Below are 13,574 nucleotides of genomic sequence, written 5' to 3' on the forward strand. Positions count from 1 at the left end.
GTGAGAAAAAGACACGCAGAAAAGAGCTCTATTTCGCCACGTGTAGGGTTCATTCTTGCAGGTTGCTAATATGCATTGTCCCTTTAAACCTACTTGGCACATATTAGCAAGCGCCAATGTGTAAAATTAACTTTCCTATGTATTTTTTAATAGTGTTGGAATATAAATCCATGCAAAATGAAATTTCCAATTAAAAAAAATAAATTGGCTATCAAGAGCGTCAGATCCCCCTTCATCGGTGAATCCCCATTTGTCCACTTATGCAGAAAAAGAGAAGACAGGGAAAAATCCCTTCAGGCTGCATCAAAACATCATTCATACATAATCACTCCTTATACCCCATTAACACCTCCTTCCCTTGCATCATCTCAAGAAATTATATCAATAAAAATATACATGAATAATCAAATGACAACAATAGAAGAACAAAAACATAAGTTGAACTAAACATTGATTACAAAAGAACAATTTGAATTAGATTCAGAACTAAAGAAGAATTGCAAATGAAACAAGGGAAAGATAAAATTGGAATGCTGTGTAAAGCAAAATAACAAAGAAACCAAAACTTATGAAGAAAATATCAAAGAGAAATCAAACAAAGTCAGAGGGTGGTTCAAACTAGAAGAGGAACAAGTGTAATTGATAAAAATTACAAAGTAACAAAAAGATGAAAAAGATGTGAGGGATATTATTTGGGTACTAAAAAGTAGATATTTTGATATAAGAAACAGAAACAAAAAATCTGTTAAAGTGGTAGGATGGCAAGAAGGTTATCTACCAAAAAGAAAGGAATAAGAATTAAAGGAACAACTAAAAGCTGAAGAAATAATCTATATCATGTTATTGTTTAGGTCTTTGTTTGTCTCCCACAAATTGTCAGTTTCCCGCCTCCATGAGGACAGAAGATAGGGGTGAATGGAGAATGGTTGTATATGGATAACACTGATGCATGAGGTGGGTGGGGGATGGGGGGTGAGGGAGTACGTGTAAGAAATAATGTGACACAGCCTGAAAGGATTTCTCCCTGTCTTTTTCCTTTCTGAATGAGGGGACAGGGAGGGAAGGTCGCCAATTTAATGAAGCGGCCTTGCTGTGGATGTGCTGCATCTTGTGACACTGCTTCTGACCCAGGGCAGTGGGCGAGATGAAGGGATGACCCATCATCCAGGAGGTGCCAAGATAAGAGGGGGGGGGGGGGAGTGTGATTGGGATGGAATGGGTGGGATTGGTTTTTATGCCTTTGTTTTTTGGCTACCTCCCTTGTAAGGGGGAGAAAGCCTTTGGTATATGTATGTATGTATCTCCAATCACCAACCCATTATCTTGGCATTTACTTCTTGCACCACTCCATCCATGTATAAATTGAACAGCCAAAGAGACATAATATATCCCTAGCAAAGTCCCACCTTTACCTCAAACCACTCACTCTCTCCATTTCTGATTCTAACATAAGCTCTACTACTCTCAAAAAATTTGACTGCTTTAAACAGCTTTCCTTCTATCCATATATATCTGCAATACCTCCTATAGTGCTTTCCTATCTACCCTGTCATAAGCCTTTTCCAAATCCATAAAGGCCCAAAAAACATCCTTACCTTTTCCTAAAGCTTTCTCACATATCTGTCTTACCACAAAAATCTGATCCATGCAACCCCTACCTGTCCTAAACCCACACTGTTCCTCACCAATTACTCCCTCTGTTCCTCTCCTAATCCTCTCAATCAAAACTCTCCCATAAGCCTTCCCAACTACACTTAACAAACTGATCCCTCTGAAACTACTACACTCACACTTGTTCCCTTTTCCCTGGCACTCTAAAAGTGGTGATAGCAAGTGATGATGACAGTAAAAAGTTGGATAGAAGAGGAAGAAGTGAAAATGGGAGAAGGTATGGCCAAAATTATGAATATAAACCTTCAATACTGTAACATACTCCACTGATTCTATTCTATTTAAAGATTGGTGATCCTATGCAGCTAAGGTCATGGACCCCAATCTGAGACAGGGGTCTTGAACACCTTAACCCCCTGCAGACCAAAGACAGCCTTCTCAGTTGCATAAAATCATCAAATTTTAGACTAAAAAAAACAATGAACATCACCACATTGAAAGGATTAAAATAAAAAACAAAGTGAGTGAACATATGACAGTTTGATAGTGTTGGGGCCATCTTCGTAATTGCTCTCTGGATTCTCTAAATTTTCCTTGTATTCTTTTTAGTCCGGGGTGACGAGTAATTTATCTACCATTTTCTTCATCCAAGTAAAAGTGGTTCAGGAAATTTGTGCAATTTCAATACCTTCACTAAAAGGACACTATCAGCCCATACAAACACTGGAAACTGACACCATATGCCCGAAATACCAACATCATACAGAAGACACTGAACCATGTCTTCTTACACTGCCCATACACTTATACAGTATAGAAAACATTTTAAAAGTGCCTAATGAGCCAATCTGGTGGCTGTGACCTGAAAGAGGTAACCAAAGCTACAGATTATATAACCAAAGCTACATATTATACAAGTCATCTAAAATTGATAATAATCAACTTACTACTCTGGGAACCTCGGCGAATTTTGTCAAACTCAGCACCAAAAATATGATCCTCTGTCATCTGACTAAAAGGTGTGGCATCATTGAAAGGATTCCATGCCCCAAGTTCTGTCGCAACTTTTCCTGCCTCTGGATTTAGACCATCCTGCAAAACAGAAAAAACTTTTGAGGTGAAAGAAAAAGAAAGAAAGAAAAAAATTATATATATATATATATATATATATATATATAGACACACACACACAAACACACACACACACACACACACAGAGCGATTAATACATGGAACAAATTAGACAACAAAACAGTATGTGCAAACACTATACAAGATTTTAAGATAAAACTTGATGCGGAGAGATACAAAGACGGGTCACCACGAGCATAGCTCCCCTCCCGTATATTACAACTAGGTAAATACAACTAGGTAAATACACACACAAACTCTCTATGCCGTTGGAGTAAACAGAAGGCTAGCGGATGAACTCCAAGCCAGCGCTTTTTTCACTAGGATCAAGGAAATACCTATGTTTATATTTACAGAGAAGTTATGGCTTTCAAGTGACCGCTATGGTGTAAAGGTATCCAGTTTGATCAAGTGTATTAACATATAAAATGGAAGAATAAAAAGGAGAAAAAAGGAATAATGAACCAACGAAAATAGGATTAGATATGAGCTAAGTCGAATTGCCATTTGGAGTGATACCAAAGAGGCTTTGTTTAAACAACACCCCAAAATCAACTCAAAGGTGGGAAAACAATGTTTTTTTCAGGTTTCCAAAGAGACAATGGAATATTAGGTAATGGGTTAGAAGTAGAAAGAGAAACTAGGTATAGCAGTGAACTAAGAAATAAAGACATTAATGACTTGGAGGAACTAATAGATTTAAGAACAGATTATAGAGCAATCCACAGAGAAATGACAAATCTATGAAAAGCTAACAAAGAAATGAACACAGAGCTCAATGACCAAAAAAATGAACCAAGTATGATCAGAAGTGATAACGAAAGGAAAATGAAGACAGAAACAAAAATGACATACACATACATATACCAAGGCTTTTTCCCCCTTACAAGGGAGGTAGCCAAAAAGGAAAAGGCATAAAATCATTTCCATCCATTCCATCCCTGAATACACTCCACACCCCTCCACCCTCCCTCTCATCTTAGCACCTCCTGGATGACGGGTCATCCCTGCACCTTGTCCACTGCCCTAGGTCAGAAGCAGTGTCGCAAGACACAGCACATCCACAGCAAGGCCGCTTCATTAAAATTGGCGACCCCCCCCCTCTCCGTCCCCCAATGCATAAAGGAGCAGACGGGGAGAAATCCCTTTGGGCTGCATCAAAATTTGCTCACACATACTACCTCATCCCCCGTCCCCCCGCCCATTCCACCTCATGCATCACAACATCATCCATATACAACCATTCTCCATTCACCCTGTCTTCTGTCCTCTCCCATCCTTCCTCAACAGACATTCCCCTCTTCCCCAAAGCCCCCTTCACCCCATCCATCCACCTCATCCTAGCACGTCCCTTCATGTTCACTCCCTCCACATCTGCCTTCCATACCTTTTACTAGTCTTTCTTCACTCATTCTTTCCATGTGTCCAAACCATCCTGTACTCTTTCATCAACCCTATCTCCCAACTCCCTTTCCACTCCTGTTCTCCTCCTCATTTCTCACTCTATCTAGCCTAGTAACCCCCATCATATTTCTCAGACACCTCATCTCAAACACATTCAAACTCCTTCTATCTTCCTCTCTTATGTTCCATGTTTCTACCCCGTACAGTGCTGTTGGCACAATCACTCCTTCATATAGTCTCCTCTTAGCATCCATTCCCAAATGTCTATTCCTCATTACACTTTTTAATACACCAAGGCATTTACTCGCTTCTCTCAATCTACATTCTACCTCCACCTTCACTCCACCTTTTCCTGCCACATTTGCATCCAAGTATCTAAAACTATCCACTTCCTCCAGTCGCTCTCCCTTAATGCTCACTTCCAAACTACTGCCACTTTCACCCCTTGTACATCTCATCACCTTACTTTTACCCACATTTATCTTTAGCTTTCTTCTATCACACACACTCCTCTGATCCTGCCACAAGTGCAGTGTCGTCCGCAAACAACAGCTAGCTCACCTCCCACTTTTCTCCATTTTCTTTAACCATCTCCAATCCCTGACCCCCTACCATTGCATTTACCTCTCGCACTACCCCATCCATGTATAAGTTGAACAGCCAGGGCGACATAACGCATCCTTGACGAAGTCCCACCTTTACCTCGAACTACTCACTCTCTCCATTTCTAATCCTGACACAAGCTCTACTACTCTCATAAAAACTCTTGACAGCTCCTAGAACCTTTCCTATCCCGTATATCCGCAAAACCTCCCACAGTGCCTTTCTGTCTACCCTGTCGTAAGCCTTTTCCATATTCCATAAAGGCCCAAAAAACATCCTTCCCCTTTCCTATAGCTTTCTCACATATCTGTCTTACCACAAAAATCTGATCTACACAGCCTCTACCCGTCCTAAATCCACACTGTTCCTCACCAATTACTCCCTCTGTTCCTCTCCTAATCCTCTCAATCAAGATCCTCCCGTAAGCCTTCCCAACTACACTTAACAAGCTAATCCCAACTACACTTAACAAGTTAATCCCTCTGAAACTACTACATTCACACTTGTCCCCTTTTCCCTTGTAAACAAGTATTTTTAAATAGTGTTCCTTTTAACCACTTCCATACGGTGATGCCTACGTAGGCGGCATGAGGAGCAAGTGGGTACTCAATGATGCCGACGTCGGCATCTTGATTATATTTATTGTAGTCGTACCTATGTAACCTCCATTCTCTCTAAACGGGCTTCATCATATTTTCTATGGTTATCAAAAAACACGGGTGAAAGAGAACGAACGATTGAGCACTGACTTAATTTTTTATAATGCAATTATTATGACGCAACATCGCACGTTGGGCAGCTAATGCTGCCAGATGTGCGATGTGCCCCGGAGTGAAGAAGTTAAAACTAATCTGCAAGAGGCATCTAGAATAAAAAGGGGTAAATGCCACACCTCAGTACAGAAATATGGTTCTTTGAGTATTCTTGATGTTAATAGGCAAAATGGCTTATGCATAATGCCAGCACTTTCCCCTTTCTATTCTAGACACCTCATATATTTTAATATTCATCTCCTTTTCCCTTGTAAAGCTGAACTATACAGGCAGTCCTCCAGCATTCTACCCTCCCTTAGACACACATTAAATAACCTCACCAGCTAGTCCTATATTAGTGTACCTCCCTTCTTCAGACACTTAGTATGACACCCACCTAATCCAGGTGCCTTACCTACTCTCATCATTTTAATAACTGCTTTCACCTCATCTTTTCTTATTTCTCCTCCTTTTTTCCTCACCCATCTCTGTCATATTCTTAGTAACTCCCTCTGCTACCACCAATCCCTCCTTATCTTCCTTCACATTTAGCAGCTCTCTACAATACTCCCCTTACTCCCTCCTCTTCTGTTATCATCTCTCTATCGGCACCTTTTACCTCTTAACTTCCTTTAAAAACATATTTTTATTACTTTCAAAAGTTTCTGTCACATTCCTCCATTTTACATCTTCCCTCCTTTATCTCATGTTTTACTTCTCTTTTCTTTGGACCTCTCATTTTTCTCTCATTCTATTTTGCAACCAGTCCCTGAATGCTTGCTTCTCTTTTACAACCTTCACTTCATCCCACCACTCACTACCCTTCCTTCTATTCTATTACCATCCTCTTTGTTCCACACCCTATCTTTGCACATTTTGTTACTCCCGCCTTGAAACATTCCCATTCTTCCTCCACTCCTACCTCTACTCTATTATTCACTTCCTCCCACACTTCTCTCAGCTTCATATTATACTCTTGCTCCTTTTCTTTCTCATTCAAGAGTTTACTCTAAGAAAATGTAATTAATGAATGGAATAAACTTCCTGCACAGTTAGTGCAATGTAGTTCAGTTTGAAGCTTTAAGAATCATTTAGATAAACACCTATGCAAGATGCTGTAATGATTATAATTTATTTTATATTATTTGTTTTTGTTTTGTTATCATTTGTCTGTTTGATTCTCATTCATTATTAGTTATATGTCAATTTATTATTTACTATTTATCTGTTTGTTTATTATTTAACTATACCTATGCATTTATTTATGTATTTTATTTATTATTTACATTATTATAGTTTTTATTTATTAATTTTTTATTATGATTTTGTTTTTGCATCCGACCTAGATATGGACCAAAAGGTCTCCTGTCGGCGTGCTCCGCCTTTGTAATCCTTTGTAATCTCCTTGCCTTCTATCCTTTTCCTCTTTCTCCACCTATCCTCCACTCTCAACTTACCTTCCACCATAAAATGATCTGATATTCCCCCTACTCTCTCCACTAAGAACATGGACGTCCAAAACTCTTTCTACTCTTCTCATGGATACCACTACATAGCCCACCAAAGTCTTATCGACCACCCTTCCATCCACCACCCTCTTCCATGTGTATTTATGCTTAACTTTTTTCCTAAACACTGTGTTGGCTATCATCAACTCTCTTACTAAACATTGGGCATGGTTTTGATTATTAACATCCTAAACATGTGTAAATTCAGTGTTTATTTTTTGCTCAAATATATTTACCCTCACAGAATTGTTCAACTGTTTATAACATAAATCCTTCTAGAAATTCCAATATCATACACAACAAAAAATATATGTTTTTCAAATTGTTGAACAGAGTGTCAGCTTCCAGATACAAAAGGAATCATGCAAATAAACAAAAAATTGTCAGAGTAGTAGTACTTTGAATGACATTTTTAGGTAAAAGAAAAAGAGAAAGAATGAAAAAGAGCGAGAGAATGGGTTTCAAAGTTTACCTTGAGATTTTTACACTCCAGACATCACTGTAATGGGTGTAATTGGTAAAATATATTGATAAAAAATTTGATAATTCATTATTCAAGTAAATCGAGGCATTCAAAGTGTTTCTAAAGGTAAAGATTGGTAACCCTTTCCCTGTAAAGGGCTATCAACCTCTCTCATGTTTCCTCTCTTATTTATGCTTAATTTTCTCTCCTCTGCTGCAGCCTTCTGTTTTGATCTATACATTTTGAACACTTATAAGTGTTTATTGGCTGTAGGAAACCAAGTGGAAGCAAAGAAAACATAGTACATAGTAAATATCAACACAGCCACACAGACCACGCATGCATCCCTGATCATGTTGTGGCAGAAACTGATGTACTCTTCCTCCTCTCTCTCTCTCTCTAACACACACACACCACAGAGTTGTTGTCAAATTATCTAAAATGGCAAAGTAAAAAAAAGACAGTCTAAACAATAACAAGCCAGATAAGTCATGCATTCTCATGTCAGTGTTGTCAGCATGCAATATTTATATTGAAATGATAATTATTCATAGTAAAAATCCCTGTATCAGTTTAAAACTTTGGGATGTTGTTGCCAACACTTGAAACTATTTTTCTGCAAGTTTTCAATTTATTTAATTTTTAATTTTTGACCTCTATAAAGCAGACCATCCTTAAAAGGAGCAATATCTAAAACAATAAAATATCCACAAATACTATATCCACCCTATACTTAAAATTTTCTTTTGAAATAGAGATACCTGTGACTGGGAAAGACCTTGATGATGACTAAGAACATCTAACCGCTGCTCCTTCTCACTTCCTCGCACTGATGCCTCAAAAGGTGCTAAGAACTGTGTCGTTTCATTTGCAAACACTCTGAAACCAAAAACATACATTTAGGAATATGAGGTAGAAGTTTAAGACCTAATATATACCAAAGGCTTCTTCCCCTTCATAAGGAAGGTAGCCAAGTCAAAGGCATACCCACTCCCATCCATCACCCTTGTTTCCCTTTCATCTTAGTTCATCATGGGTGGAGGATCATCCCTTTATCTTGCCCACTGCTCTGGGTCAGAAGCAATACAGAAAGACACAGCACATCCACAGCATGGGTACATCACTACCATGGCAACCTCCCCTCTGTCCCCTCATGCAGAAATTTGAGAACACGGAGAAATCCCTTCAGGCTGAGCCCAAGTACTGTCCATGCATGACAATTCTCCATTCACTCCTATCCCCTGCCTTGAGAACTTTCCTTGCTCAAAGTCCCTTTCACCCCATCCATTCTTCCATTTCATTCTCAGTCATCCCCTCAAGTTCACTCCATCCACCTCTTCCTTCCACACCTCTTCTGCTATTCTTTCTTCCTTTATTTTTTTTTATGTGTGTCCAAACCATCCCAATAATCTTTCATCTGCCCTAACTGTCAGCTCCTTTTCCACCCCCACATGTCCTCATTTTTCATTCTATCCAACCTTGTAACCCCTTACATAATTCCCAGACACTTCATCTCAAACACATTTAAACTTCTCCTTTCTGCCTCTCCCAAGTTCCAAGTCTCAGCCCCATAGTGTTGTTGGCACAATCATGCCTTCATATAATCTTCTTTTTGCATCCATTCCCAGAGAATGGATGAGAGAAGCAAGTAAATATCTTCAGGGATTTAAAAGTGTAACAAGAAATAGGCATTTGGGAATGGATGCAAGGAGGGATTATATGAAGATTGTGCCAACAGCACTGTATGAGGCAGGCATGGAATTTGAGAGAGGCAGAAAGGAAAAGTTAAAATGTATTTGTGATGAAATGTCTGAGAAGTATGGTAAAAGTTACAAGGCTGGTGGTGAGAAACAGGTAAGGAGGAGAGCTGGGGTGGAAAAGGAAATGGGAAATAGGACTGATGAAAGAGTAATGGAATGATTTGGACACATGGAAAGAACAAATGAAGAAAGATTAGTAAAAGAGGTGTGAGAGGCAGAGGTGGTGGGAGTGAACTTGCGGGGACGATCAAGGATGAGATGGATGGATGGGGTGAAAGGGGCATTGAGCAAGTGGGGAATGTCTGTTTAGCAAGGAAGGGAAAAGGCAAGAGATAGGGGTGAGTGGAAAATGGCTGTGTATGGATGATACTGTGATGCAAGGAAGGGAGGGGTGGGGGCTAGGGGGCTAGGGAGTGGTTATATGTGAATATTTGGGGGAGGAGGGTGCCAATTAAGTGAAATTGCCTTGCTGTGAATGTGCTGTGTCCTGCTACATTGCTTCTGACCCAGGGCAGTGGGTGGGATATAGCAATGTCCCATCATCTATGAGGAGGTAAGATGAGAGAGGGGAAAGGGTAGTGGATAGGAGCGGAGTGGGTGAGAATGAACCGGGTGGAAGTGGGTATGCATTTTGATTTGGCTACCTCCCTGGTAAAGAGGAAAAAGCCCTTGGTATATGAATAGACTTTTCAATCCATCAAGACATTTACTTGCTTCTCTCATTCTACATTTTACCTTCACCCCTACTCCTCCATTTCCTGCCACATGTGACCCCAAATAACTAAAACTGTCCATTTCTTCAAACCTCTCTCTTTTAATTACGACTTATTTCCAACTCAATGCAATCCTCCCCTTTTGTACATCTCCACTTTTTTTTTTTTTTTTACCCACATTTACCTTGGACTTTCTCCTATTACATACCATCTCAATTCTGTCACTAACTATGAGTACCTTAATCCCTTCTTTGACCCAGCCACAAGTGCAGTGTGGTCTGGAAACAACCAATGGCTCATCTCCCACTTCTCTCTATTATCTTCAAACATCTCCAATCCCCAGCCCATTATTTTACATCCTGTACCACCCAATCTGTGCACACGTTGAACAGCCATGATGCTGCCCCAAACTGATGTTAAAGAAATTTCATTAAATAAATTTTGAACCACCATTTCAAGCAAAGGTAGAAAAACTGATTAGGGGATGATGACTATTGCCTCAAGTTCCACTAAATGGAAACTGGCAACCCCTCAGTAACCAAAAATCGTCCTCTGGCATTCCCACTGACATTTCTGGGAAGGAATATTGAACTGCTTATGACAACATTATCCTCATTATTGTCATAATCAATTGTTGCTTCAAGTTTTGCTGACTGGAAGACCATAGCCCCAAAGCAGTTGACAATGGCCCTCAGGCCTTCCCATAGATTTCTCAATAAGGAAATCTTGGACTAATAGGTCTCTTGTCAGCATGTTTTACTATTCTAACTCATTACAATATATTCTTTCTACACACCTGAACCATCTCATCACTCTCTGATCAACCCTACCTTCCAGTGCTCTTTCTGACCTCCGTTCTTTGCCTCACCTCCACATTTCTCACTTTTTCATATATTAAGAGATGACAACTGAAACTAGCTCCCCTTCTCCTACCACTTTCAGCCAGTGACATAGAAATAGTTCCCCACTATATCAAAACAAGACAACAGTCCACGGTTTCTTCCCAAGGATTATTGCCAGCCACTTGGTGAAACTCAAGGCGACAGTTATTACCATTAGTGTCCCATCTATATTCCTAATGGTCAATTCTGACCATAAATTGTCCCATGCTGTTTTAATTTCCTATTCATTCATGACACATCCCTATTGAAGTTCCACCTTTACCTCAAACCACTCTTTACCAATTCTAACACAGGCTCAACTAACTTTTGTAAAAAATCTTTACTGCCCTTAACAGCTTTCCCCCCAATCCCATATATTTGCAAAATCTACCACAGTGCTTTTTTCTGCCTATTAACAACAGAATGTCTGTTGAGGAAGGACGGGAGGACAGAAGACAGGGGTGAATGGAGAATGGTTGTATATGGATGATGTTGTGATGCATGAGGTGGAATGGGCAGGGGGATGGGGGTTGAGGTAGTGTGTGTGAGCAAAATTTGACGAAGCTCGAAGGGATTTCTCCCCGTCTTCTCCTTTTATGCATGGGGGGACGGAGAGGGGGGTCGCCGATTTAATGAAGCGGCCTTGCTGTGGATGTGCTGTGTCTTGCGACACTGCTTCTGACCCAGGGCAGTGGACAAGGTGCAGGGATGACCAGTCATCCGGGAGGTGCTAAGATAAAAGGGAGGGTGGAGGGGTGTGGAGTGTATTCAGGGATGGAATGGGTGGGAATGATTTTATGCCTTTTCCTTTTTGGCTACCTCCCTTGAAGGGGGAAAAAGCCTTGGTATATGTATGTATGTATGTATTAACACATCCCAAAGGGATTTCTCCCCGTCTTCTCTTTTTCTGCATGAGGGGATGGAGAGGGGGATTGCCGATTAAATGAAGAGGCCTTGCTGTGTATGTGTTGTGTCTTGCTGCACTGCTTCTTAACCAAGGCAGTGGGCGAGATGCAGGGATGACCCGTCATCCAGGAGGAACCAAGATAAAAGGGAGGGGGTTGAATGGGAGTGGAGTATGTGGGGATGGAATGGGTGGGAGTAGAGTATGTGGGGAATGGGTGGGAGTGGAGTTTGTGGGGATGGAATGGGTGGGAGTGGATTTCATGCCTTTGTTTTTTGGCTACCTCCCTTGTAAGGGGGAAAAAGCCTTTGGTACATGTAATTCTTCTGTGTACAAAAAGAGTCATATCTTTATTTCAATTTTATGCCACTCACTTGTTGAAAGCTGATGTGTCAGACACATTCCTCCTGTGTGATCGAGAACTCTGAACTGGAGATGTTGGTGGAGGATGAACAAATCCTGATGCATCACTCTCACATTTGACTAGCCCTTGTGTAGTAGGAACTGATGCTGTAACCATCACACCTCCCCCTCCACTTTCTCCAATTCCTCCTCCTGTCCCAGGAAGAATGGATCCCTGACTCAATGACAAACTATGGGGTCCAGCAGCCACAGTAAGGTTGGCAGGTGTCGTTGCAGTTGGAGCTACAGGGGGGGAAAAGAGGCCCTCTGTACTGCCTGACATACAACTCCCTCCTCCTCCCACTACACTATCACTCTCTTCTTGGAAAGGATCTGGATAGCCTGTGAATGGGATTGTGTATTAGAACAGGATTCTTGTGACATGCTCAATGACCACACACTGCCTTAAAGCCTATAATGCATATATTTTTGCAGTCAGCATTCCTTTGAGCATGCTCATCTGCCTAAATTGAATCAAGTTAAAAATCTAAGGTTAATTGTTCTGTTTACAATTCATAAGTAGATAATCACAACTGTTCGACAAAATCGTATTTCAAAAATCAACTAAAATATGAGTACATCAGCCTTGTTAGCCAATATTTCATAAACTTAATAACAATACATAACTAAATGTAATATTGTCCTAGTTTTAATGAAAAGGAAGACAAAACTTTTATTATCATGGTAAAAAAAAACAGCTACATCATATCTGTCCTACCTTAAACATGACAACAAATCTATCAACAGCATCTTGATAATAATAGAGCTACCATAACAGCACAAAATTTTGAGAGGAAGCCATCTGCAAATATTATCATGGCAACACAACCAGGGCAAGCCTTCCATATCCCTCACTGTCCAAGCCATCCTCACCAGCCAGCACAGCTGTTAGCCATAGACAGAAAGATAAGATTGATGCCTGCACTACAAGTCAGAGGACTGCCCTCCAGAAGTGTGAGAAAGGAAGCTAGTTCCAAGCAGAAAGAGGAGGTCTCATAAATAATGGTGCATTTCTAGAGTAATAGTAAGAGTGCAGCAGTTTTGGCTTCAAGTGTGAGGTTGGAAAGGAAACACGGTCAGTGTACTGGTCTTTTATTCCAACGAGAAAAGTAATCAATAGTAGGATTATGAACAGTACTTAGCAACTAAAACAATTTATATAACTCATGAGAAATAAGAATCTCTGAAATTCATAGAAGAACAAATACTATAGTATGCTTATTGCTATGCCATAAAAGTCATACATTAGTGTATTTTGTTAACAACCAACTTAAGTATTGAATATATGAGTACTTGCCATAGCATGAGCTAATACCATGGCCCTGGCCTGTGACACATGATGGCAGAGGACTTGGCTTGGGTATCACTTGACTGTTTTGCTTCCTAATCACTTCCTATAGCTAAATGCTATTTATCAATTGTTAAGTACAACTTTCATCCAC

At 40.2% G+C, this 13,574-nt stretch overlaps 1 protein-coding gene across 8 annotated transcripts in view; it reads right to left on the reverse strand.

The window, feature by feature from the left end:
* Positions 1 to 13,574, reverse strand: part of Nak (Numb-associated kinase) — a 264,091-nt gene that overhangs the window by 145,963 nt on the left and 104,554 nt on the right. For 6 of the 8 annotated variants that reach the window (XM_076183436.1, XM_076183417.1, XM_076183426.1 and 3 more), the window contains 3 exons: positions 12,105 to 12,474; positions 8,234 to 8,351; positions 2,559 to 2,703 (listed from right to left, as the gene is read on the reverse strand). In XM_076183436.1, the coding sequence (XP_076039551.1) occupies positions 2,559 to 2,703; positions 8,234 to 8,351; positions 12,105 to 12,474 (633 nt within the window). The remainder of the gene's footprint in view (positions 1 to 2,558; positions 2,704 to 8,233; positions 8,352 to 12,104; positions 12,475 to 13,574) is intronic. The other 2 variants (XM_076183446.1, XM_076183397.1) reach the window with 1 other exon arrangement.

Source organism: Oratosquilla oratoria, chromosome 1 (assembly GCF_046742065.1).
Source record: "Oratosquilla oratoria isolate Oo_2021 chromosome 1, ASM4674206v1, whole genome shotgun sequence".
Taxonomy (NCBI): Eukaryota; Metazoa; Arthropoda; class Malacostraca; order Stomatopoda; family Squillidae; genus Oratosquilla; species Oratosquilla oratoria.